Source organism: Tympanuchus pallidicinctus, unplaced genomic scaffold (assembly GCF_026119805.1).
Source record: "Tympanuchus pallidicinctus isolate F22 unplaced genomic scaffold, pur_lepc_1.0 scaffold5, whole genome shotgun sequence".
Taxonomy (NCBI): domain Eukaryota; kingdom Metazoa; phylum Chordata; class Aves; order Galliformes; family Phasianidae; genus Tympanuchus; species Tympanuchus pallidicinctus.
In genome coordinates, this window is record NW_026294769.1 from 33,999,013 (window position 1) to 34,025,133 (window position 26,121).

General features: G+C 37.3%; 1 protein-coding gene across 1 annotated transcript in view; it reads left to right on the forward strand.

Moving 5' to 3' along the window:
• LOC128091253 (desmoglein-1-like) overlaps window positions 1-26,121 on the forward strand; it is a 43,912-nt gene that overhangs the window by 16,701 nt on the left and 1,090 nt on the right. Inside the window, exons 2-15 of the mRNA XM_052704306.1 lie at window positions 10,811-10,846; window positions 11,222-11,350; window positions 12,400-12,555; window positions 12,706-12,853; window positions 13,747-13,910; window positions 14,237-14,371; window positions 14,626-14,811; window positions 14,996-15,255; window positions 16,234-16,376; window positions 16,512-16,727; window positions 18,046-18,606; window positions 20,466-20,614; window positions 21,088-21,148; window positions 23,240-23,448. Coding sequence (XP_052560266.1) covers window positions 10,811-10,846; window positions 11,222-11,350; window positions 12,400-12,555; window positions 12,706-12,853; window positions 13,747-13,910; window positions 14,237-14,371; window positions 14,626-14,811; window positions 14,996-15,255; window positions 16,234-16,376; window positions 16,512-16,727; window positions 18,046-18,606; window positions 20,466-20,614; window positions 21,088-21,148; window positions 23,240-23,448 — 2,553 coding nt within the window. The remainder of the gene's footprint in view (window positions 1-10,810; window positions 10,847-11,221; window positions 11,351-12,399; window positions 12,556-12,705; window positions 12,854-13,746; window positions 13,911-14,236; window positions 14,372-14,625; window positions 14,812-14,995; window positions 15,256-16,233; window positions 16,377-16,511; window positions 16,728-18,045; window positions 18,607-20,465; window positions 20,615-21,087; window positions 21,149-23,239; window positions 23,449-26,121) is intronic.

Sequence of the window (26,121 nt, forward strand, 5' to 3'; positions counted from 1 at the left end):
TTTAAAAATTTAGTTAAATATCCACATTAATCTGCTCTATATCAGTTTAATAAAGTCATCATGAATTTATGACTAAGTTAGTTCAGGGTTTAGCATCCAAGACTGTACCATGCTTGATTTTAAAGGTGCTTTTAATTCTTTTCTTATATTTTTCCCCTTAAGTTCTCCTCTTCAGTTAAGATTACGATCTTAAGCCTTAAAACACTGAAAAATTAATGCTGGGTATGTGAAAAAAAAAAACCCAAAACCAACAAGAACATAGGTTGAGACTCATCAGTGTCTGCTGGCATTATCTGGAGATAAGCAAACTGTTTAGCTTGGAGAAGAGAAGGCTCTGGGAAGACCTCATTGTGGCCTTCCAGTACTTGAAGGGAGCTTATAAACAGGAGGGGGAATGACTGTTTATGAGGATGGATAGTGATAGGACAAGGAGGAATGGTTTTAAACTAAGACAAGGGGAATTTTAGGTTAGATATTAGGAGGAAATTTTTCACACAGAGGATGGTGATGCACAGAAACAGGTTGCCCAAGGAGGCTGTGGATGCCCCATTCCTGGAGGCATTCAAGGCCAGGCTGGATGTGGCTCTGGGCAGCCTGGTCTGCTGGTTGGTGACCCTGCACATAGCAGGGGGTTGAAACTAGATGATCACTGTGGTCCTTTTCAACCCAGGCCATTCTAAGGTCCTATGATGTGAAATATCATCATGAAATATCAAGGAAAAGTGCTATTGTACCAGAGATGAAGTTTGATTACATGCTCTCTGAAAAGAAAATCTAGGAACTTCATTAGCTGGGCCACAATACTCAGCCTGCCACCATGTTGTTCTAAGTTCTTTAACATTCCCACCTGGTAACCTCATCACTTGTCTTGAAAGGAAGGAGATGCTGAGCAGCTCTCCTTGAGAAAGGCTTTATGTCAGTATCCACACTGAAACAAGAGCTGGCAACAGATTTATGCCAGTAGGAATGTCTTATCTGCAATTAAGTTATCTCATCACCAGTGACTACCTCCTTGTTCATGTGTGACACGAATATGCAAAAATACTTCAAATAGCCTCTTCTTTTGTAGCTATATCACATTTTAAGGTAACACTGAATCTCCTGAACATGTTAATTTAATTTTCATTCATTTTGCAAAATGATATGTCAGTTGATCCATTTTGTTCAAGTAAGAGCACTAGTATAAAGTTAACAATCACAAAAATTGTAGAAATTTCATGACATGAAAATTTCAGTCACATTTTGCCATCTAAATTAGACACAAACATTTGTACCACTTAAACCATGTAAACATTAAGAAAGTGTATGTGGAAAAGCAGAGGTTCAGAGTAGAACTGCATTATTGTTATTACTGCTTTCAATATATTTTACACAGTTATCTTTTTTGAGCATCTCTGTCTCAGTGGACACCTTACAGGTGTTTCTTTTTGTCCATGAGACCTGAACAGTTTACAGAAGAACTCTGTTACTATATTACTTCAATTGTTCTCAGAATATCAAGCAATGAATAGTATCAACATTCTATCAGAATAAATAAATACATCTACCTTTTCCATGATTTATTATTATTTCGTCATGCTCTCCTTTGTAATTTCCTGCTCTTATTTTCTAAGTGAAGCTCATTTTTGCTATTGCACATTGTGCACCATGGGAAATGTTAAAAAAAATGGCTCTACAATGAAGTATGAAAATAAATAATATTTTGTGGTGTGAAGTAAAGTAGCCTTTTTGAGAGCAAAGCAGATTTATTTATTTTGGAAAGACACAGGGTGGGTACTGAATTGGAGAGGACAGTGACTGACTCTTGACTGGGGGACTCAGTCACTTCTGACTGGGAGCAAGAGCTCCCTGCTCCCCAGCTAAGGGGCATGGGTAAGTAATACTGGGATTGTAATATCAATTCCTTTGTTCCCAAAGGGTAACACTATGTGGTTTAAGATGTCTTCTGTAAGGCAGATAAAATTGAAATGCAAGTTCTTGCATTTGGGTCATGGCAGCCCCCACTACCAGTACAAGCCGGGAGATAAAAGAATTGAGCATAGCCCTGCCAAAAAGGACTTGGGGTACTGGTGGATGGGAAGCTGGACAGGAGCCAGCAGTGTGCTTGCACAGCCCAGAAAGACAACACTGTTCTGAGCTGCATCAAAAGAAGCATGGTCAGCAGGGCAAGGGAGGTGATCCTGCTCTTCTACTCTGTGCTGGTGAGACCTCACCTGGAGTACTGCATCCATGTGTGGAGTCCTCAGTATAGGAGATACATGGGCCTGTTAAAGCACGTCCAGAAGAGGGCCAGAAAAACAATGCAAGGAATGGAACGCTTCCCCTACAGGCCATGCTGGGGCTGTTCAGCTTGGAGAAGAAAAGGCTCCAGGAAGACCTATAACAGCCTTTCAGTATCCGAAGAGAAGCTATAAGAAGGAAGGAGACAGACTCTTTAGCAGGGTCTGTTGTGACAGGACAAGGGTAAATGGTTTGAAAGTAAAAGAGATGAGACTTAGATTGGATGTAAGAATGAAGTTTTTTGTGATAAGGGTTGTGAGGTACAGGAACAGTGTCCTTGGAGACAATTCAAGCTGGACAAGGCTCTGAGCAACATGATGTAGCTGTAGATGTCCCTGTTCATTGCAAGGGAGTTGAACTAGATGGCCTTTAAAGGTCCCTTCCAACTCAAAAGGTTCTATGATTCTATGATAGCAATTTTTTTTGTCATTTTTTTCTTAAAATGTATTTTTTAATTCTTGATGTGCAAAAAGTTTTCTGAAGTTTGACTTTTTAAAAATTTTTTTAATCTGATTTGAAATGTCATATGGCAATTTTTTCCATTGAAAAATTGTTCCTGTTTATCCCCTCTGATAAGTCCATGTGCACTTTTCTTCATAGGAGCTATGTCACAGAGAGATACAGTGAAATAGCTGGTGGGTTTTCTTTTATTATTTCTTTTCAATTTTGCCGTAACCACTACTGTTGTTTGACACCCTTTATTATTATCTGTACATCAAATCAATTTTTCTAGTAATGAAAAAATGAAATGAAAAGATGAGTCTGTAAAAGAACATGCATATTTTACATTTGCAAGAAATAACTTATATTCAGTGATCAGAACAGAAATACAGAACTGGCAGGAGCATAAGGCATCATCGCAGGAGATACTGAGTACCCCTGGAGGTGCTGAGCTCAGTCCTAGGAGATGCCTCACACCTTAGTGGGCGCAAGGAGCAAGTGCATGCTAACTGTATTGCGCTTGTGAAGGTGCACCCTCCTCACAAGTCCACCAGCACAGTGAATATTCACTTTTTTTCCCCAAGTGTGCCAGGAGGCAGTTGGAAAGCCTTCAGTGCAGCAAAAAGAGATCCATTGCTGAGTAGAGGTTTCTTCATCCCTCACGTATTTGTTCCCATGCTATCCCAAATGAGAGCCAAAGTGAGCACATCCTCCCGTTGCTCTCCACCATCTATCGCTTTGAGCAGCTCTCCAGGTTCTCTGGCACAAGGAATGTTTTTTTTTTTCATTTCCTCCATGTCAGCAAGAGCACAACCCATAGGAAAGGAGAGGTACGGCATGCAAGTAATGAAAGCAGAAAGTCTCCTTTCTCTGCCTCTGAATGTTTTTTTTTGGTCCAATGAGAATTATTTTTTTTTCCCCTAATTAATATGTTCAATTTTTTAATCACAAAAAAGTGCTTGGAGTTTTGCACTTCTGTGGAAATGTGCATAGAACTGACTTCTTGCCTAACAGTAAGCAGATGAACATGTTTTTAACTCAATCATTTCTTAAAGTTTATATTCCCTACATTAATATTCATAAAGCTCCTCTGTTGTACTCTGTTGTACTTTTGAAGGAGAAAACTGGCAAATGCATTCAAAGCGAAGATAAGTTACCATATTAATGATTCCTTATGTTGTAATTTATAAATCACTCAGTATCTTCCTCGCAAAGCTTGCCTTCTGTTTTTAAAACGTACCCTTTTGTATCCAACAAAGGGTTTCAGTGCAATAAGCATTAAGGTGTGTCTCTTAGCTTTTACCTGCAAGCAATAATGATGTTGTCAAGCGTTTCAGATGAGACCAGCCCAGGATTTTGGGGTGGGGAAAGACACTCTGTTATACAGCATCTTCAGTGCTTCCTTCAGAGGGAGGCAGAGACACCTTGAAAGGCTGAGTATAAGGACATCTACCGAGTGCCTTTTTACATAGACACCAGACTGGGGGGGGGAGGGAAAAGGAACAGGCTTGCAACCATAACTAAGTTGGACTTGTATCCAAGAAGTCAGATGCAATGGATTGGCTCCCTCATCGAACAGCTGCTTTTCTGTTCCTCTTATTGGTAAGTCAAATTTTACAACAATATCTGGAAACTTTGTGCCGACTGAATGTTCCTCAGCATCCCATTACATTTCACGGTTTAAACTAATAACCCTCAACCCCCCACCCCAGAAAATCTTGTGAATTTAGCATAAGTCTTATTTTAAAGTGCATTTCTAAAGGTTCTATACAAGTAATTTAGGTTTTCATTAAATGCTCACAAATGTTTCTTTTGATTACGATTTTGTAGTCTTCTGATGCTTAATATATGTTTCCATGTTTAATGCTTGACTTTTCAGGAGAATGTTATTATGAGTACTATTTAAGGAGTTCCTTTTTAAAATAAAAATCTTATCATTTATAAAAGAAATCTTGATAACCTGACTGGATATTATTTTGTTTTATGTCCTTATTTTTTGTTAATTGAGAGAAGGTGAAGAGCAAATGTATTTTTCTAAACTGGATAGTTTCAGAACTGGATGAATCTCTAATTGAGAGAAAAGGATGAAATGTACTGAAAATGATATCCAAGCAAAAATCAAGACTTGTTATTACATATTTCACACTACAAAGAACTCCTACCTTGCTGTATGTGTGTGTCGGAGCAGCCATGTGCCGAGCAAGCGAATGCATGATGAAAGTGTCACTGCTTGGGTTTGTTTTTCTTACTGCAGAAGGAAAGTTGTGGCTATGGTGAAATGAAATACTTGTATAATGTGTTCATCAAGGCATGGAACTTAGCAAGAAATGACTTAAAGGAATTATGGTGGCCCTTTTACTCCTGCATTGTTTTTTTTCCTTTTTGCATGGACTTTTTCACTCATCTGTGCTGTTCATTTAAATTTAGGTAGAGCTTTAGGGCCCTACGACTGAAAAGGATAGAATTTATTGTATGGCTATGTTTTCTTGTTGCTTTTGATTTACATAATGTGTTAGCTTGTTAACTGCGTGTCACTGTCACCTCTGGGGCTGTGGTGGTCAGGAAAAAAGGAGTATGTTTTTGTAGCATACAAAATCCTGAGACTTGTTTAAAGAAGGTAATCCATGGGTTGTATCTTGCAGGCATCAGTAAAGTAGAACTAACTCACACAAGGCAGCTGCCAGGAAAACAATGACTAAACTTGGCAAAAGCACACTAATTCGGATGCGTTTCTACTTGTATAATGAAGCAAGCGGGTCTCTGAGATTGGCATGTTGCACATCGTGCTACGAGTGCCAGATTTTTACATAACATCAGTGAATATTCGTTTTACTCAGTTACCTGCTGTTACACACTCCAGATGGGCTACAGTTCAAAAAAAAAAGTTCACTGCATTGCATTTAAATCTATGAATTCAGAAGAACTTTTACTGTTTTATCTTCTCTCTTCAACCTTGAGAATTTTCATTCTTTCAGTATATTGTTATGATTGTGACTGATTTGGGATGTGTCAAGAAAAAGGGGTGACCAAGAAAACTGATGCTATGTTTTGATGAGTATCACATATTCAAACTCCCAGAGGAAATGATTGTTGCTCTTGTTGTGTGCTTCCCTGCACAGCAGTGGTCCTGGTGGCATGTATAGCATAATAGTATCTTTCAGTGCTGCAGAGGAAATTGATGGACACACTCGATGATCTCTGGAGGTCCCTTCCAACCCCTACAATTCTGTGATTCTGTGATTCTGTAGATATTAAGTATATTATGTACATTATTTTAGTGCAAGACTGAAAAGCAGTCTTGGCTTTTGGCTTGATTAATTTTTCATGAAAATTACCTGTCTTAGTGTATGCCTGCTTAGGATACGGTTAATAACATGTATCAAATAAAAAGTCTGTGGAGTTATACATAGTTTAGCACACTAGTGTGCTTTCACAAAGAAGAAAAGTTACCAGCTCTGAAACTAATAATTCTCCATATGCGTTTCACCATTGGTGGGACTGATTCTGCAACCCCTGCTCACATGACTTCAAAGGCATTATTCTCATGAGTAAGGGAGTTCAGTTTGCCGTACTTGCGCCGACACGTTTTATGGAAATAACCTGTTTGATCAGGTATGACTCTTCTCCTGCCAGCCATCATGTGACAGCTAATAATTTTAAATTCACCACATCTCTCATATGCACTTTTGTCTGGCTATATTTTCCCATGTCTTATCTATGCTTTATTTTCCAGTTGTAAGGCTCTAGTTACACCTCCTACTCATAAACCAGGTTGTACTTAAAAATATTAAGGGGCCCAATCTTCTCAACGTTGGCACTTGCATACCAAACACCTACCAGGGTGTAGCCAGGAAACTGTAGGCTACTCAGAAAAATTTAGAAAATGTTGTAGAAATAGAAAATAATGCAATTCTGCATCAGAAGTATCACCCAAAATGAGCTTCTTAAATCTACAGTTACATTCCTGAGTAAAAATGGCTCCTAAATGGCATTCAGAGCTAGAGAGCTAGCTTAGAGACTTGAATGTGCCTTATAGCGCTAGGACATATTAGAATTCAGGCTTTATTGAGAAAATTTATTGAGAAGAGCATAATTAGAGCACATCTAACTTGAAAAACCAAAATTTGAATGATAATGGCTTACAATGTCCATCAAAATCATTTTTCTATTCATTTTTTAATGGTTGGGCTCAGTTAACTATGGAAATTCATTATTTCTGTATGACTTGTCCTCTGCCACTTTGCTCAGTAGAAAAGAAACAATATCAGTGGAATCTTTCCCAAAGTGGTCTATTCTTTGAGTAGATGCAATTAAAATAAACACCATTTTGGAATTTATTCCTCTGACAGACATGAATATTATTATATTTCGGATGAAATAAGAGTGGGATCCTCCATCTGGGGTACAGTACAAAGAACTGACTTCACATGCAGGAAGAAACACAAACAGCTAACTTTTGCAGAAGACAAATCATCCCCCCAAATTTCCCCTTAAACCTGAAAGCACATTCATCAGTGACCTGCAAAAATGAAAAATACAGACAAAAACCGATCCTTCTTTTTATTTAAAAGTTATCAAATGGCTTATTTTTAGGATAAGATTGTGTCTTATGTTTCAGGTTGGCTTGTCATTATTTCACATGCATTGGTACATCTTTTCTTAAAGAAGTGCAGAACGCATGATGGGAAGGGTGCATATTTCAACCCTTTGCTGGTCAAAGCTTTGGCTGAGTAAGACGTAAAAGTCTCAAAACGCTGACACAACCAGAGCTACCATGGCACCCTGATGAGTCATATAATGTATGTGAGTTCTCAGCACTCCTCCCATCACAGCCTGTAACAATACCGCCATTGACTTCAAAGAGTGAGAAGGAGCTGCAATATGAATAATGCTGGGAAGATGTTAAAGACATGTTCAGTCATTTAGATACGAGTAGGTGGAGGAGGGAGGATTCCGTAAGTGCGTCTAATATATAATATTGCTTGGCAGTCAATTAATGATTAGTTAATTTGCGTTTGTAAATTGCTTTGAAGGTGCAAAGAACCATGCACATCCTATGGGCCTAATTCTGTTCCCAGTTACATCAGAATAAACTTATAATAACTCCAGTGTGACTCTAAGGCATCATCTTCTGTGTAGGGTTCTTCATAATAAAATGCAGGTTTTCAGACAGACTACTGTGAGAATGACTGTCACAATAAATATGTCTTCTGTTTGCACTTCTCCCAGCCCACACCAGAAACAGCTTGTGTAACTAGCCTCAAGTTTCTCTGCATTTTTCAGGGACAGCACATCTTGATTTCATCCTGGTCAGCTTGCCTGCCCCAAGGTCCTCAATATACATTCCACAAATTTCAGTGCCTCCTCTTGTTTAAACTGTCATTAATCACTGAATCTGTGGAAAGTACAGCATGCAGACAATCAAATACTAGTTTAAAAGGGAAATTTGTTCACTATTTAGGGAGTACCAAACTATCTTGCAGACAGATGTCAAAATGTACTTCTTCACTAGAAATTGCACTGGAAAAAGAGAGTTTGCATCACATAGAGATATTAAACATTGGCAGTTGGAGTTGAGGGGAGCCATCTAACTGCTAATGGATGGAAAACATTAGAAAGGCAGGATATTTTTCAGCCCTGGATCATGCTGAATAGATGTCACTCCAGAACTATTTAAGTTTAGCTGGTGAACCAGGCAACTTTATCTGATGTCTGTCTGCCCTCAGTCCCTTAGCAGTTACTGAAAGAGAATTACTGAATAGAGAAGCCGGGTTCATCAGACCAAAATTTTCAAGAAACATCACAGAATGTACTGAGGACTGTGGGCTCAAAATCATCAAGATTTCTTTAATGATTTTTCTATTGGCAACATGTAGTAGCAGGATTTTTGCCTTCATCAGTAAGGGACAAAGCTGGAAACAGAGGGCCTTAATTTACAATTGCCAAAGTTACCGATGAATTGGAGCTACCATCATTGGTGCTGCAGTGGATTAAACTTGTGTAAAAAGGATATTCTTCATTTCTTGGAAGCAGAACTCCATATAGGCTAGAAGTAAAGGGTCTAACGAATATCATGTCCTTAAAAAAGAGAATTCTTTATAGCTTTTTCTTTCCAGAGACACTCAACACAACTTTTCAGCTAGGCCTTGTAAGCACAAGAGTGACATGCCTGTATGTGAGGTATTAGTTTCACTGTTAAATAACAGAATATGCCATAGGTGCAGTCAGCAGACAAGATTCACTGGCATTGCATTAGAAGGTGTATACTCATAATTTTCTGGGTCAAGACAATTGCTTGCATACCGGGAAGGATTTCAGCCCAAGGGTGGAGAGTATTTCACTGTACTTGCCAAAGCAAGCTCTGTTATGACAGTGTGATCAACTGATATGAAACACTGAATCAGTGAATTTCTGGTGGACTTTATCAGTCAGCCTCTCTGGTGAGGGTGTAATCAGCACCTTCCACTCTCCCATGTTTCCCCAAGCCACAAAGGGGATTTAAAAAGTACAGGCTTTAGTTGCTACCAAGGTGAAAGCACCCCTCAGCTTAAATGGAGTCTAATATTGCGGACTGCCTTCTCCAAGATGAGTAACGACTGCATATGAATGCCAACTGAAGATTAAAACAGTCACGAAGATATTAAAAGCAATACTGATGTGTTTAACACAGCATGAACATATCTATTTCCTTTTCAAAGACCTAAAACGACTGTAACAATTTTCCTGCAAAGTTATTTTCTTAGCAATTTGTGTCAATATCTTGCTCAAAGATACAAACCAAAAAATTTTACTCTATGGGCAGCCTCATAAATATCAAGGTACTGTACACAACAAAGAGGCAAAGCCACATTATGAACTCTCTCCTTCACAGATTAATCTAATCTTACTTTATTGCATGTAAAATTGTTTTAACATGAATTAAGAGGAAAATAGTCTGTGCCTATCTTCCAGTCTTGAGAGAACAACCTTGCAATATACTTGAATTTAGAAACTCCCATGACTTGAAATTACTAACAAAGAAAAGATCATCACAGATTATATCCATGCAATGTCTGTCCTAAAATACACAAAACAGAATGTCAGTCAAAAAATAAATAACTAAACTTTACTGGGAAACTATACAAACTTGGAAACTTGGTAACTATAACCATTAGTCACATTTGGTGAGAAAAAGCAAACTCTGCACCAATTTTTTGAGTCACTTAGGTATTTTGTTTCTCCCAATGATGAATGAAGCAAACATCCGGTCTTGCAAATCCACGTTCTTCACCTTTCATGATCTGAAGAGAGCAGAGGTACATCCTAAACCTAAACTCTGAAGAGATACATTGAGTGAATTTCATTTTCACACTTTATTTAGGAAGAAGGTTAATGAAACTGTGCTTTCTTTTAAATTCTGCTAATCAAGAAATTGACGATTTTATATGATTTTAATTTTAAAATAATTTCATATTGCATCTGATTCTCTGAACTTTATGTACTCAAGGCTTTGGTTGTGTAGTTAGACCTCAAATCAAAGCCCATTGAACTCTGAAGCAGGGAAATCTACCTGCTGATTTCAGTTGGCTTCCCATTGTACTTTAACCTCAAGAAAAGTTTTTCTCCTTTTGTTTAAACTGTGTATTGAAGTATTTTAGGTCTACTGTAGACTAATTAAGGAAAAAATAAAGAATAAATTATTTAGAATAAATCTTGCAGCCATTACTTTCTCTTTTTTTTTTTTTTTTCAGCTGAGATGGCTACTCTAAAAATCTATGTGAAATCTAAATCCATGTGAAAGTTGCATTTTGATAATATGTATAACTTAAAATTTGCTATGGCACATCTCTTCACAGTGCCCTGAAAGACAGAAATAATTTTGAATGTATTAATTTTCAAGGAAGTGAAGTGATGGATATAGAAAAAATGAACAGTACAATAAAATTCACAGAAATACTTCAGCTGCAACCTAGATAGGTTATTGAAAGACTTCAGAAAACATACTGCTCCTGCCCTGCAATTCTGCAGTGTATAGTGGTTGAGTTTGAACTACTGCATTTTGCCCTGCATTTTTTATGCTAATCTGCTAATCTTTTTATCATTCTTGCAGGTACTCCTGGATTTCAGCACAGGATTTCATGTAGAGGTAATAAATGCTTCTTTAGAAACCAATTTTTGATATAATGAAACATAATTAATTTAAGAACGACATGGAAAATTCTAAAAAAGGGCGTTTCTGACCTTGAAGGTTGAAAATATATTTAAATGTTAAACAGCTGCAGGTAACAACCTGTTCATCCTCTCAAAAGAATTTCTCCTACACAGGAATACTTGTAATGTACACATGCACGGTCTTAGAGTTTGGGACTCGTTAATGTATTAAAAACATATAATGTATTAAAAACATATATTGTATAAAAATTTCTTTATTCCTTCTTGTTGTGGGATGCTTTAAATATCTGCATTAATTTAAAATATATTGAGGCTGCTGGTGATGTGACACTGTAACTCTGTGTCAAAGGTGAAAGAATGGAATGGAAATGGAACAGCAAGATGGAAAACTTTCAGAAGACAAAAACGTGAATGGATAAAATTTGCTGCAGCCTGTAGAGAAGGAGAAGATAATTCTAAAAGGAATCCAATTGCCAGAGTAAGTAGAAAGCATAGCAGAGGTGTTCACTGACAAGGAAGCTTTTTCTAAAGACATGCTAATAAAAGAGATTTAAAAGCACATTTGCTTAGACTACTCAAAGCAAGGAACGCAGAATAAAACCAAGGTGACTAAGAATTTCCAGCTCTGCTGAGACAGTCTCGTAAGGCAAATGCACAGACCTGCTGAGGAGTGACCAAAAGCTTCCTAGAATATTGCAGTCAGTCTCCTTCCTGGAGAGCTTCAACCACAGTCTCCTTACTGTGCAGTGTCTGTGTACTAGGTCCAGATATTCTTTTCTGACTCTTGGAATCTCCTTGAGTGAGCACAAGTTCAAGGATGGTGCCTGACTCATGTAGACCACAAAGCAAAGAACTTGAGCTCCACGTTATAAGAAGGACTTTGAGGAGCTGAGGGGAGGCCTGATGGCGGCTGCAGCTGCTAACAGAGAGCGGAGGGGCAGCACTGAGCTCTGCTGTGCGACAGCGACAGGACCCGAGGGAACGGCATGGAGCTGTCAGGGGAGGGCAGCTGGGGGCTGGGGACAGGTGCTGCGCCAGAGGGCGGTGGGCATGGAGCGGGCTGCACAGGGCTGTGAGCATCGCCCTGAGTGCCGGAGTTCAAGGAGCATTTGTACAATACTGATTTTGGTTGGTGCTGTGTGGAGTCAGAAGTTCGACTCGATGATCCTTGCGGGTCCCTTCCAGTTCAGAATATTCTGTGATTTTATGATTCTACCCTCTTTCCATGACAATGTCCCTAAGGAAGTCCAGCTACTCTTGGAAGTTTGTCTCCCATAACAGCTACACTTCGCTGCCAGAAATTTAAGAGAAATCTTGTCCAGTACTCAAGTACTACAGATGCAGCTGTAGGCTGATTGTATTGTAGAAAAGACTTATATCTGTTCAATCAATTGAATCTTGTGATAATGTGTTTGGGAGAAAAACTGCCATAAGGAATTTTTAATGAGACTAATAGTAGGGAAAAAGAGCACTGAGGGTGTTCTCTGTAAATTTCTCAGTATAAATCACTATTATTTATTATTGCAGATTCGATCAGACTGTGAAGAAAATAATCCAGTCACATACAGCATCTCTGGAGTTGGAATTGATCGTGCCCCTTATGGAATATTTGTTGTTAACCCAAGAACAGGAGAAATTAATATAACATCAATAGTGGACAGGGAAGTGACCCCAGTATTTGTTGTAAGTACATTTGAATTTATTTTCCTTTTTAGTGATGGATGTAGCTTGGAACAGGAAAAGCACAAGAAGAAAAATGTTCTAATTCATTTGTTTCAGATTGCTTTTCTTCCTTTGCTTTTGGTTTTAAAATGAGTAAATATCTTTATCTAGATACGCTGCTTTGCAAAACACTCAGTGACTGGTATGGATTTGGAACCACCTCTCGAACTTCGAGTCAGAGTTCTGGATATAAATGATAATCCTCCTATATTTGCACAATCGGTATTTACAGGATCTGTTGAAGAATGCAGTATGGACAGTGAGTAACTACATTATGCCTATTATGGTAAAGTCAGTGAAGTATCCAGAATATAGTTCATATAAGCCTGGTGTGTTCATTCATTCTACTTTTTCTCAGACAATGACATACTTTTCCCGAAGCTACTGGAGCAGAGGATGGCTCAGAATGTTATTGGAGCAGTGTTCAAGCTCAGTGCTTGAGCAGTGCTTTCTTCTCTCTCTTCTTTGCCCACGTACAAATGCTGAATATTCCAGTTCCTAACTGTATGCTCGCATAGTTCCTTTAAATGTGAAAAGTTAGAATAAATCAGTCCACTTTTTCTCTCTTAAAAAAAACAAAAAATAAAGGAAAAGTGGAAGTATACTTATTTCCCATGAGAGAACAAAAAATGATTTTTTTCCCATTTTTTCCATTTGAGATATTTGAGATATTTGCAGCCTAAATATTGCAGTTGTGGTAGAATATTGATAAATAAGACCCTTCTTAAGCATTTGAAGTTTTTCTTTTTCCCTAAACTATTGGAATCATTATTAACACTGAGTGTGTTACACTTAATTGTGGTTAACACTCATATCTAAACTTAGAAAATCTCATTTTAAACCATGGAGATTTCTTATGTGGATACCTACAGGCTCAGTGGTCACAATTTTACATACGTCCCGTGGCGATTTAAGGAGGTTCAGTGAAAATCTACTACCTAACATTAGTTTTTAATGAATTTTGATGTCATTAACATTTCATCATAATCAGAACAAAATTAAGCTGCCAGTTTTCTTCATAAATGTCAACAGTAAGATAGCATTTTGTAATTTTTTATGCACCGGGTATTTAGCACCATCTTCTTTTTTGCAGGAACAAAGCAGATTTTATCATTCAGTTTTAATTTTTATTTTATTTTATTTTATTCACAGACACACTGGTGATGAAAATAATTGCATCAGATGCCGATGAACCAAATCACTTGAACTCTAAAATTGCCTTCAAGATCGAGAGTCAGGAGCCTTCAGGCCAGCCAATGTTTATTATGAATAAATATACTGGAGAACTCCATCTAGCAAATTATCTTGACAGAGAGGTATTATTTCTATTTCCCAAGTCAAATAACGTGATGATGTTGTGTATCTTTAACAGTGATATGATGCCAGGGTGCATGGGGGAAGGTATGCGAGGTGGCAACAGCACGAGGGCAGGGGAGAGAAAGAAAAAGTGTGCCTTTTCCAAAAAAAAAGAAAAAAAAGAAAAAAAAAAATTAAAATGGGGAAAAATATATATTTATATAAGTGTTAAAATGAAACATCAGAGGGAAATTCCTGTATGAAGAAACAGTGGCAAGACATTATTATTTATATTTTATAACACGTAGAGTTTCTTATAACAGGATAATTTCTTTTTCTGTGGCAGCAACACAGTAGTTACACTTTGGTTGTGAAGGCATCAGACCGGGATGGAGCAGCAGATGGAATTTCGTCCCACTGTAACTGTCATGTGAAAGTTATTGATGTCAATGACAACTTCCCAACTCTTGCTCAAAGCTCCGTAAGTTTTTAACACCAAAATCATCATGATCAGAAAACGCAAATCCATTTCTGCTAAGCTGCCTCTGCAAACTTTTGGAGTGACACAGCTCTTTATACCTGCAATCAAAATCATATCTTACACATAACACACAGGGTTTTTTTTTAATTAAATTTATATATTTTTTTTTAATATTGACTGTGGACATGACAATCTTAAATGAAATTCTCAGTGGTCAGCTGTGTTTGCTAATAAATATTTATCTGTCATTCCAGTTTTCAGCAAGTATTTCAGAAAATTCACTCAGTTCAGAAATTCTACGAATACAAGCTCTGGATGCTGATGAAGAATTTAGTGACAATTGGTTGGCAGAATTTTTCTTTATATCTGGTAATGAAGATAACTACTTTGAAATTGTTACAGATCCAGCTACAAATCAAGGAATCCTCAGAGTAATTAAGGTATGGATAAATGCTGTGGTTCAGACGTTGAAATAATCATATTAAAATTGTTTTAATTGTTAAAAAATATGAAAAATTAACAGCTCTGTCAGTCAAGTATTTAAAATAACATAGTTTGAATGGTTTAAATAAGATTGAAGTCCAGGAAGTTTTGTTTTCTGGTTTTCCATGTTTTCTTTTTTAGGAACTGAATTATGAACATATCCCAACTCACTCACTGAGCATCGGTGTCAGGAACAGAGCTGAATTCCACCATTCTGTTATGTCTCAATATCAAGTCATTGGAACACCCCTTATAGTAGAAGTAAAAAACGTGGTTGAACCACCAAGATTTAACCCATCTGCAATGATCTTATCTGTACCACAAAGAACAAGGGTGAATTATGTTGTGGGAACATACACAGCCTTTGATGAGGACACAGGCACTACTGCAAATAATGTTATGTAAGCTCTGCTCTACTTTACCCCTCAGATGGAAAAATTCTTTAATTAAGATTTCAATTGAATAAGTAATTGGTAATCTCTATTGCAGTCGAAGAAGTAGAAAGGGTACTTACAAAGGGTACTTTAGAAACAGCAGAAAAAAATTGTTAATAGAATAACAGGAATAGAATGTTATACTCTTATGCTATGGTTGCTCTTGTTTCCTGACACACTTTTCTTAGCCTCATGTATGAGACAGTTTAAATAAATCAGAACAGATTATTGTGATCTAACTTAGGAATATTCTTTTTTGTGCAGTTTACTAAAAATAGAGAATCTATCAGCATCTCTAAATAAAAGAAGCAGAGAACCACAATAAAGGACAATATTATAAAGTCAGAATAGAAGTCACTATTGGCTCACTTCATAGTAAAAAATAAATAAATTGAATTTGTATTTATTCCTCGTGAAATTCATGACAGTTTAAATAGAAAAATACTTGTTTTTAAATAAGTATAGAAATAAATGCACCCAATTTAAAAAAAAAAAAAAAATTGAAAAGTTTTCATATAACTGAAAAATTACTAGCAAACACAACCACAGAATGTTATCAGAAGAGTTGTGGATTTAGCAATTGATATTATCAAGAGTTCTATTAAAGCTTTACAGGATCCAGATAGATCTCACTTATTTCCAGATTGTGATATCACTTTCGAAGTATAGTGGGCTCTATGCACTTCCATTATTACTGTGTTATTTTTTAATGGTGTACCTCTTTTGACATCCACAGAAATCTTACTTGAATAGGGCAAAATGCATTGGCATCTAGCATAGCCTAAAGAAAAATTTTCTGAAGTGACAAGTATAATTTACAAAATGAATACGAAGTAAACCACTACAGCATCTGGAGTCCATGCTAACTGAAATAATTTGTTCCACTCAAATAACTGGGTCTCTTATTCAACTTTATTCTGAATATTTTTCCTACATCAAATACAGATACAGTATAGGACGTGATCCAGGTGCCTGGTTCAGAATCAATCAAAACACTGGGGAAATCACATTGAGCAAAGTTATTGACTGGGAATCCTCCTATGTAACAAATGGACAGTACATAGCAGAAGTTCTGGCTATTACCAGAGGTAAGAAACAGATTTTTAGTTCTGAAACAAAACTCTTCATTCAATATATCTTTTTCAATTCCACGTTTTCCCATGTGAACTCATTGTTTATAGTATCAGTATTACCTCCTGATCAAAAATACCTTCTTTTTACAGGGGTTCCTCGATATACTGCCACTGGAACCATTGTACTTACAATGCAAGACACCAGAGACAATTGTCCAGCAATTAATACAGAATTAAGGAAAGTGTGTATGCATTCCCCATCGGTGATTATTACAGCAAAGAGCATTAATGATCAATATGCCCTCCCCTTTACATTCAGCATACATGGTGAACCTCAAACCACATGGATTATCAGATCAATAAATGGTAAACTTACTCACATTTTATAACAGTATATCATAGTAATAAGCTCCTATCTGAGATAATAGATTAGGATATATTTTTACTAAAAAAAAAAAAAGTAAAATAGTCATTAAAATTCTTCTCACTTAAAATTCTTCTCAATTAAATGTGATTTTATATTCGTATGAATCCAAAGAGAAATTGCACATGTACATATTAATGTTAGAATTGAAGGAGAATCATTACATACATTTTATCTAGTTCTCATCTTTTAAAGGAGACTAAAAATGTGCTGGTCAAAAGAAAACAGCAAAACTGTGCATGAGTCTAACTATGATAAGCAGCTCTATTGGTCTAAACTTAATGAGAGAATTCAAAAGCAATAAGTTGATACCTTCTTATTTTTATCTAAGAAAAATCCTAAGTATATGACAAGGCTCTTATATTTATTTATTAGAGTAAAAAGTTCTCAGCTGCTCTTTATTTTTATGAGAGTCTTATGAAAATGGCAAATAAAGATCACAGGTTTTGCAGTTCATACTGCAAATTCTGCTTGTTTATATCCCTAAGAAAACACTTCAGTCTCCGAGCTTATCCAATTTCTTCCAATAGGACTGAGTTAGCTAATGAAATCTCACACTCCACTAAATGACAAAATTTGTGTAACTTACTGTATGCATAGAAGGCTATGTTAAATGGTAAACATCATATCTTGGTCTCATTTTTCCTGAACAGATGCATATGTAACATTAAATATTTAAAAACAAAAAAAAAAAAAAAAAAAAAAAAAACCTGAAATACTTTTTGAAAACTAGAAAGCATAACTATCATGGAAATTTGTAATGAGAGGAAAAAAAAGGGTATAAAAATTGCAATTTATGTTAAAAAAAAATCATGGGAATAAAAATGAGGAAAATCGTCAGTAAGATATAAGAATGTGCATTGGAATCCTTTATGTTCCTCAAGTTAAAAAGTGATAACTAGACTCATCACAGGATCATAGAATCACAGAATGGCCAGGGTTGGAAGGGACCACAAGGATCATGAATCTCCAACCCCCCTGCCACATGCAGGGCCACCAACCTCCCTATTTAATACCAGACCAGGCTGCCCAGGGCTCCATCCAATCTGGCCTTGATCTAGCTGAAGTTTTGCAAAACTGAAAAAAACATAGATTGTGTGTCAGCTTTGAATAAGTACTGTCTGTGCATAAGTAACTGAAGATCTAATGTAAGAACTAATCTAATTAAGACTTCAATATTATTCACAATATTGTATCATTGTGCAATATTCAGAGTCAATACCTTGATCTAAACATTTTCCTCTTATTTTCCTCCCAAAGCTTCCTCTGCAGAATTAGTAAATCAGAACATGGACTTTTACCTTTACAAGATCTCTATCAGAGTAAGAGACAGCCAAGGTCGAAGTTGCTTGCAGCCATATGTGATTCCTCTGCAAGCTTGTCGATGTGACAGTCGCAATTACTGCAGCAGTGGGGCCACAAAAATAGTTATCATTGGAGGTGGTGGTGGTGCTGGTGGTGCTGGCGGTGGCGGTGCTGGTGGTGGTGGAGCTGGCGGTGCTGGTGGAGGTGGAGCTGGTGGAGCTGGTGGTGGTGGAGCTGGCAGTGCTGGTGGTGGTGGTGCTGGAGGAAGCCAGACTGGTGGAGGAATGGGACAAGACTATGGTGGGACTGGGTATGAAGGAGGTGGCGGCGGTGATTCCAACACAGACTGGGGTACTGACACTGGTGTAGACACTGGAGGCTACGACACTTATACTGGAAGCACGGACACTGATTACGGCAGAAACGAATATACTGGTGGATACGCCCAAACTGGTGCTACCACACTTAGCGGTTCTGCCATTGGCCTGATGTTTCTTGGTGGATTAATATTTGTTTGTAAGTATAAAATTAAGAACAATATTATATTAACCTTTTTAAAAGTGTATCTTTTTATTTTTCGGATGACTTATTTGGTCAGTTATTTACTTGTGAACACCTATGGTCAACTCAGCAAAAAAAGAAATTTTAAATTTTAAGAATACATTTATATATTTATGTTCTACATATACACATATATTTTATTCAGAAATAACCATTTCCATCTGAAAACTTAGGGTTTTTTCTTAAGTATTATTCTGCTCTCAGACAACCAGGCAGGGTCAAAATGTTTAGCAGAAGATTCAGAAGATTCTGGGCAAGAGCTGTTCTTACTACTTTGCAACATTTGTAATGTTGCAATTTGTTCTGTAGTTACATTACTAAAACAAATAGGTCAAGTCCAGTATGAAAAGAGGCAAGGAACAAACTTGCTTTGAACCCCAAGCCAGATTTCACTTGCAGAAAGATAAAGCTCATCAGCTTAGTTTTTTTTGGCCAGTGTTGCTAAATAAAATGTCTGTTAAAAATCAGTGATGTCTGCGATAACAGGATCAGAGCAGATCATTCATTCATTCATGTGTCCTAGTATTTTTGAAAAAGCATGAATTTAAGGGAGAATAATGAGTCAACCTAGATTTTCTGCAACATATGAACTTCAGCAATTACTTCCCAGGCCAACTATATTCCCGACCATTCGTAATTGTTCTTCTTTCATGATATGAGCATCAAACAGTGCAGAAATACTGCTTACAATAACTATGTAGACCTGATTTTTTGAGGAGGGTAGTCATATTTGGTCTTGGTCTCTAATTAGTAGGAATCAACAAACAAAATTTTGAAGTTTTTACAACTACAACAGGCTACCTTATTTGTAGTTCCCATGTGGTTAATGTTACAGAACAGACTGCCTTTCTGCCTTCAGAAACCTCTTCTACTCAGTGGTCTGGAATAAATACATCCTTATTAATGAGATAAGAAGTAGCTCTTTGTGCACTGTATACCCCTTCTCTTTACCAAAGAGAAAACTTTGGTTTATTTTGATGCTAAAGTGAGAGTTTTAGATACTTTGGATAGTTTGCAGTAGGCAGTGGTCTCCCTCCTAACTCTGCAGGAATACCAGGTTACTAACTTAGATATCTAGGCTAACAGCCTAAGCACAGTCAGAATGAATATCGCAGCCCTTTCCTAAAATTAACAGTTTTTTTTTATGCTAGTTTTTAAGGTATTCAGCATTGCACAACGCTAAATTCTTGCAAGGAATAAACATAATATATCGCATTGAGAAACTTGACTCACTTTTTCTAATCATTGGTTTTGGGGTTTGACTGTATTATTTTTCAAATAAGCATCAAGTATATGTGATGTGGAAATGCAACAGGAGAGTTAGACAAAGATCACTGCAGCCAGACAGATAGCTCTCTATTGATTCTCTTAAGCTTAGTGTTATTAATGTGTATTTCTTTTCAATTACAATGTCTGAAGAGAAAAACATAGTCTTCTACATACAGTATGAATATCGCTGAATGCTATATATAGCAAGACAGGTTTTGTTTGTTTAATTTTCATACATCTGCATCTTATATTCATTCCGTTGAGGTAGATCAAAGTCTGTTCCCAGGTGTATAGGCATAAAATCAGAGTAACAGCTCTACTCCACCCTAATTTTGTTCTGCTGTAACTAAAGGCAAAATTATTCTGAGTACCCAAATACATATATTTCATTCATGCTCAGCTAATGTTTCTGAAAGCTAGACTTGCAGGTTGCTTAGTTTGAAACATTTTAAAAGATACATTTTCAAAAGTTCTTGGTCACTAGTAGCTATTCCTATGAAGAAGAGACGTCCTAAATACCTTTTTCCTGTTTCTTTCCCATTAAGTGATTCCAATTTTGATGTCAATGAGCGATTGTTGTGGCTGCGGACCTGGAGCTGCAGCTGGAGTTGGAACTGGATTTGAACCTGTGCCTGAGTGCACAGAAGGTGCAATTCATCCATGGGGAATAGAAGGCGCACAACCTGAAGATAGGGTCAGTACATTCCTTGTTTCAAAAGTCCACAGTAATTTGTGTTTACAGAAAAGATTCCATTTGTCTAGAAGAAAGAGATTGTAGCACTATGACATCTTCTAAAAGAAGCCTGGCATTTTCAGCCATTGCCAGGCAGGCACAAATGTGATTCTTAATATTTGTGGATGGAGCTTTTGTGCTTTAGGTTGTACTTGGTTAGTTTGTCCCAACAGTTTGATCTTACTATTCCCTCAGCTGAAACATAATAACTGACAAGCTTTTCAAATGCAAGGTAGAGGAAAATAACAGAAACCTTCACTAATCGTCTTTTACACTGATAGTGAAAAACACTTTGAGTCTTTTTTTATGAGTGGTAATTCATAGCTATCACTAACAGTTCAGAGTGGCAATTTCTTAACATGATTCATAAAGTCTTGGTCTTCATATGGGAATTTCGAAGTCATCATTGAAGGAATTAAAATATTGTTTTCCAGGATGTCTCACACATTCTCGCCCCAACAACAGCTGCTGGAGGTGATTTTGGTGAACCCTCTGGTAAGAAGATCTTAAGATTTTCAACGTGTACTATCATTAAGCTATCTTTCAGTACTTCATGTGCTCTGGCTCAAGGAGTACACTGCTTTCTCAGCTACAACCCAGCCCTTCCAGTCTTGCCTCTGCATATAATCAAACCGACACTACTAGGATTCCCAGCATGCACAAAGCATCTGAGGTTTGAGCACTGAATATGAGCAGATTCATTTCTGCAAACTACTTCCAGCTAGTGGATGGAGGCTCTTTCCAAAATACCAATTTTAGAAGAAATCAATCTCAAGATCAAATTAAGAAAATTTTCTTTTATAACTTATTGGTGAAAGATTAATCTCTTCCCAATTTCCAGGCTCTGCTTAGAAAAAAAGGAGAATAGGATCAGTTGAGTAGCCAGTTAATTACTGCCTAATTGTGTGCAGCTTAGATGTAGAGCCGGCACACAGTATAATAAATGTACATTTTTGTAATGAAGTTTCTCCTGGAATTTGATGTCCATGGAAAGTAAGTTTCCCCAGTAAAGATGTCGGTACACATCCATTTTCTCTAACTTCTTATAGGAGGGCACTTCACTCTGCAAGCAGCAACTTCTTTGATGAGTACTGATTAGCCAAAGATGTTATCCTCTAGATAAAAAGATAGGAGAACATTTAGGGCCATAAATGGGAATTAATGATCTTGTTCTCAAGGAAGTTTTACTGCTGTGACAGTTGAAAAGTTTAAGATTTTCACCTGTGATTTACTTTATTTCCACTGTTCGGTATTGCTGTATTGTTGTATTGCTGCAGTGTGAGCCCTAGGTTCAAATTCTACCAGCTGAGACCAAGATTAGATGAAAAAAAAATAAAAATAGAATTTAGCCTACATTTCTTATTGTAAGCATAGCCAAGACTATTGTTTGCAATGGCTTTATATTATATTACACAGTAATATTTAAGATCACACTGTCATTGCTATCATATATGAAAAATTATGGAGAAGATAAAATTCTGTGAGTATGTTGTGGTTTACCCCAGCATGTGACTCAGAGTCACACAGTCATTCAATCAGTTTCTCCTTCCTAGTGGAAAGGAGGAAAGAATTAAAAAAAAAAAAAAAAAAGTAGAACTCGTGGGTTGAGATAAAACTATTCACTAAGATAATAGTTATGACTTATATATATGTAAATATATAAAACAAGTGATAACACACGTAATTGCTCATCACTCCTGACTGGTGCCCAGATAGCCCTCTGAGCAGTGGAAGGGAAAGAGATGAACTCACATCCCCTTCAAAACTCTCCTTCAACGTGATGTTATATGGTATGGAATATCACTTTGGCCAGTTTAAGTCAGCTAATCTGATTCCATTCCCTCCCAGCTCCTTGGGCCCTTCACTGCATAGACCTTGGCTCTGTACAACACTGCTTAGCAGCAACTACAAACATCAGCATTATCAACACTGTTTCTCTCCTAGAATGAAAACATAGCATCATACCAGATACTCTGAAGAAAACAATTCCATCCCAGCTGAAACTATGACAGTATGATTTTATAATTTAGTGTAAAGTTAATTTTCATTCTTCATTATTAACATCAGTTATGATCAACTCTTGTTCACCTGATTCCCCCATTAATAATCTAACAACTAGAAAATGTGAAAGGATTTACAAATCTATTTCTTTCAGTGACAATCACAGAATCATAAAATGGCAAGTTTTAGGCAAACCGACTTTAACTCTAGAGGGATTATATATAGGTGTATATTTTTGCATAAATATCCATAAGCATTATCTTATTTGCTAGTGCAAATCCCATGGTAGCATATACATACACTAGAGAGAGAAATCTCCCCTATTACACAAGTCAATCATTGATCTTTTAAAGCATGTATGCTCAGCCACACAAATAAAATCCAGGTTTTAGATGTCTTCTGGCATGCACTTAATTTGTATTACAGTTTCAATGTTTGGCACATGTTTGTAGAACTGTGTCTAAAATTAATGTAAAATACATTTAGATGATCAGTACTGTCATTATACTCCTTACAAAAACAACTGACAAATTCTGTGAAAAATTTCACAGAGCACAGGAGGAATAACTTATTTTCTGTTTGCAGATATATATACAAATACATATGGAGGAGGAGGAGTAGTAGCATCTGGTGTGGAAGAAACTACAGGAGTTGGTTATGGCACTGGTACTGGTTATGGGACAGCTGGAGGAATTTCTGGAACTGGGGAAGCAAAAGGATCAGTTGGAGGAACAATAAAAGAATATCGAGAAGGAGGGGTGAACATGGCCTTCCTAGACAACTACTTCTCTGAGGTAATGACATGGTCTTTTTTTTTGTGCTATATATGTGAGACTGTTGTTACACTCTCCTCCAAAAGTGAGACTGTGGAAACACAAAATTGTAGAATCATAGAAACACAGAATCATAGAAACATGGAGTCATTTAGGTTGGAAAAGACCTTTAAGATCATCAAGTCCAATCATCAAACTGACACTACCAAGTTTACCACTAAACCCTAAGAATCACATATGCACACCTCGTAAATACCTCCTGGTTTGGTGATTCCACCACTTCCATGGACAGCCCATTTCAATTTCTAATGATAAATAATTCCACTCTACTGAAACTTCCATGATACACTAAATCTAAAACCATCCATGAAACTGCCATGAGAAGCTAATTGTATTAATAGGAAAAAAAGAAAAAAAAAAGGATTTGCTGCTTTGGAGTTGTTAGCATATGAGTCTTAGTTACTCAGTAGGATTCCTTTTTGTAAAATCGATGGATACATTGTGGTTATGGGCAAGTAATTAAATTACATAAACTTAATAAATGACCATCAAATCTATTAATTTTCAGTATATAAATAGATATTTACAATGTGAAGTTGTTCACAATTACTTTAGAGATTGTTTAAGTTTGTAACTTTAACTCTTAGAGAACTGTAATTGACGGTTCACTTTCTTCCATATTTTTATTGCCATTTCTGCTCCCTAAAAGACTTGTGAACAGCATATGACACAAATACACTACTTTTAATCACGAAAATGTTAATTAGCCTTTACATATGGAGTTTACATGATTAATGGGATATATTTTTATGATTAGCATGTACTACATGTAAGACACAGTACTTTAATCACATGTAAAACTCAAAATCATATAAAAATAGTATGCATGTAAGGATTAATGTATTTCAGAATCTATGCAAGATTCAGTGTAAAAGATGAAATATCAGTCCTGAAGTCCTGAGCACAGATTGCATAGAATCATAGAATCACCAAGGCTGGAAAAGATTTACAAGATCATCCAGACCAACCATCCACCAAGCACCAATATTTCCCACTAAACCATGTCCCTCAGTACAACACTGTTATGCCTCTTGAACACCTCCAGGGACGGTGACACCACCACCTCCCCGGGCAGCCCTTTCCGTGCCTGACCACTCTCTTGGAGAAGTATTTCCTAACATCCAGCCTGAATCTCCCCTGGTGCAACTTGAGGCCATTCCTTCTAGTTCTATTGCGAGTTATGTGGGAGAAGAGGCCAACTCCCACTTCAACGCAACCTCCCTTCAGGTAGTTGTGGAGAGCAATAAGGTCATCCCTGAGCCTCCTGTTTACTAGACTGAGCAATCACAGCTCCCTCAGCTGCTCCTTATAACATCTGTGCTCCAGACCCCCACCAGCTTTGTTGCCCTTCTCTGAACATGCTCAAGTGCCTCAATGTCCTTCTTGTAGTGAAGGACTCAAAACTGAGGGCAGTACTCAAAGTGCAGCCTCTGATCTCTTCCCTGCTCCGACTGGCAACGCTACTTCTGATACAAGCCAGGATGCCATTGACCTTCTTAGTTATCTGGACACACTGCTGGATCATGTTCAGCTGAGCATCAGCCAATACCTCCATTTCCATTTCCTCTGTGCAGCTTTCCAGCCATTCTGCCCCAAGCCTGTAGCATTGCATGGAGTTGCTGTGACCAAAGCGCAGGACTCAGTACTTGGTTTTGTTGAACTTCATCTCATTGGCCTCAGTCCAGCTATCCAGCCTGTCCAGATCCCACTGTAGACCCTTCCGACCTCCAGGCAGATCACCATTTCCTCCCAACTTGGTGTCATATACAAACTTACAGAGTGCACTCAATGCACTTATCCAAGTTATCAGTAAAGATGCTGAGCAGGACGAGCCCCAATACCAGACCCCTGATTTCTCCAAGGTTGTGATCTACACAGCTGGCCTAGGAAAACTGTGTATTAATTTTCTGCTTTCCATATCTATCCCCACAAATCACCCCTTCTGCTGACAGTCTCAGTCTCCCAACTCCCTTTCTCCTCTCCCTCCTGATCCTCCACTTTTGTCTTTCACTATGTCTTTCAACCTTACCCCTCTTTAAATTCAGCTCTTTCCTTCTTTCTCTTCTTCATGATCATCCCATCATCATCAACTTCATCCCAAAGCATCAATCCCTTTTCTGCTCAAAATGGATTCTCCGATAGGCACACCATGCCTTCTTCACTGTGGCCAACTGTCACTTCATTCCCTCTGTCCTGGTTTCTTTGCTGCTCTCCTCGCTACCCTGCTTCAGTTCTTTTCCTACTACTTTCCTACTACTTACAGCTGCCCCAGAAGTGTGTTCCTTTCCATTCAGCCCACAGTCAGACCTGCTGTCAGCAGACCGATACCACCATTCCTTGGCTGTCTTGGTTAGCTCTGTTTGTGCTATCCCCTCCCTCCATTTCAAAATTTTAACAAAGGATTCTTTTTATCAAAATAAAAAACTTTGGATAAGATTCTGGGAGCAAGAAGGTAGGAAATATCTAGTAAAATTATTGCTAGGATGTACTTCTTTTTATATAAAAGTCTCAAGTCTCTGCAGTAACTGTTTTAACGAAATCTGAGATATTAAGTGTTTGCAGAAACAAGAAGAAAGTAGGAGTAGCATTTGGATAAAGCTTATTTCAAGGTCAAAAACTTTTGATGATTTTTTT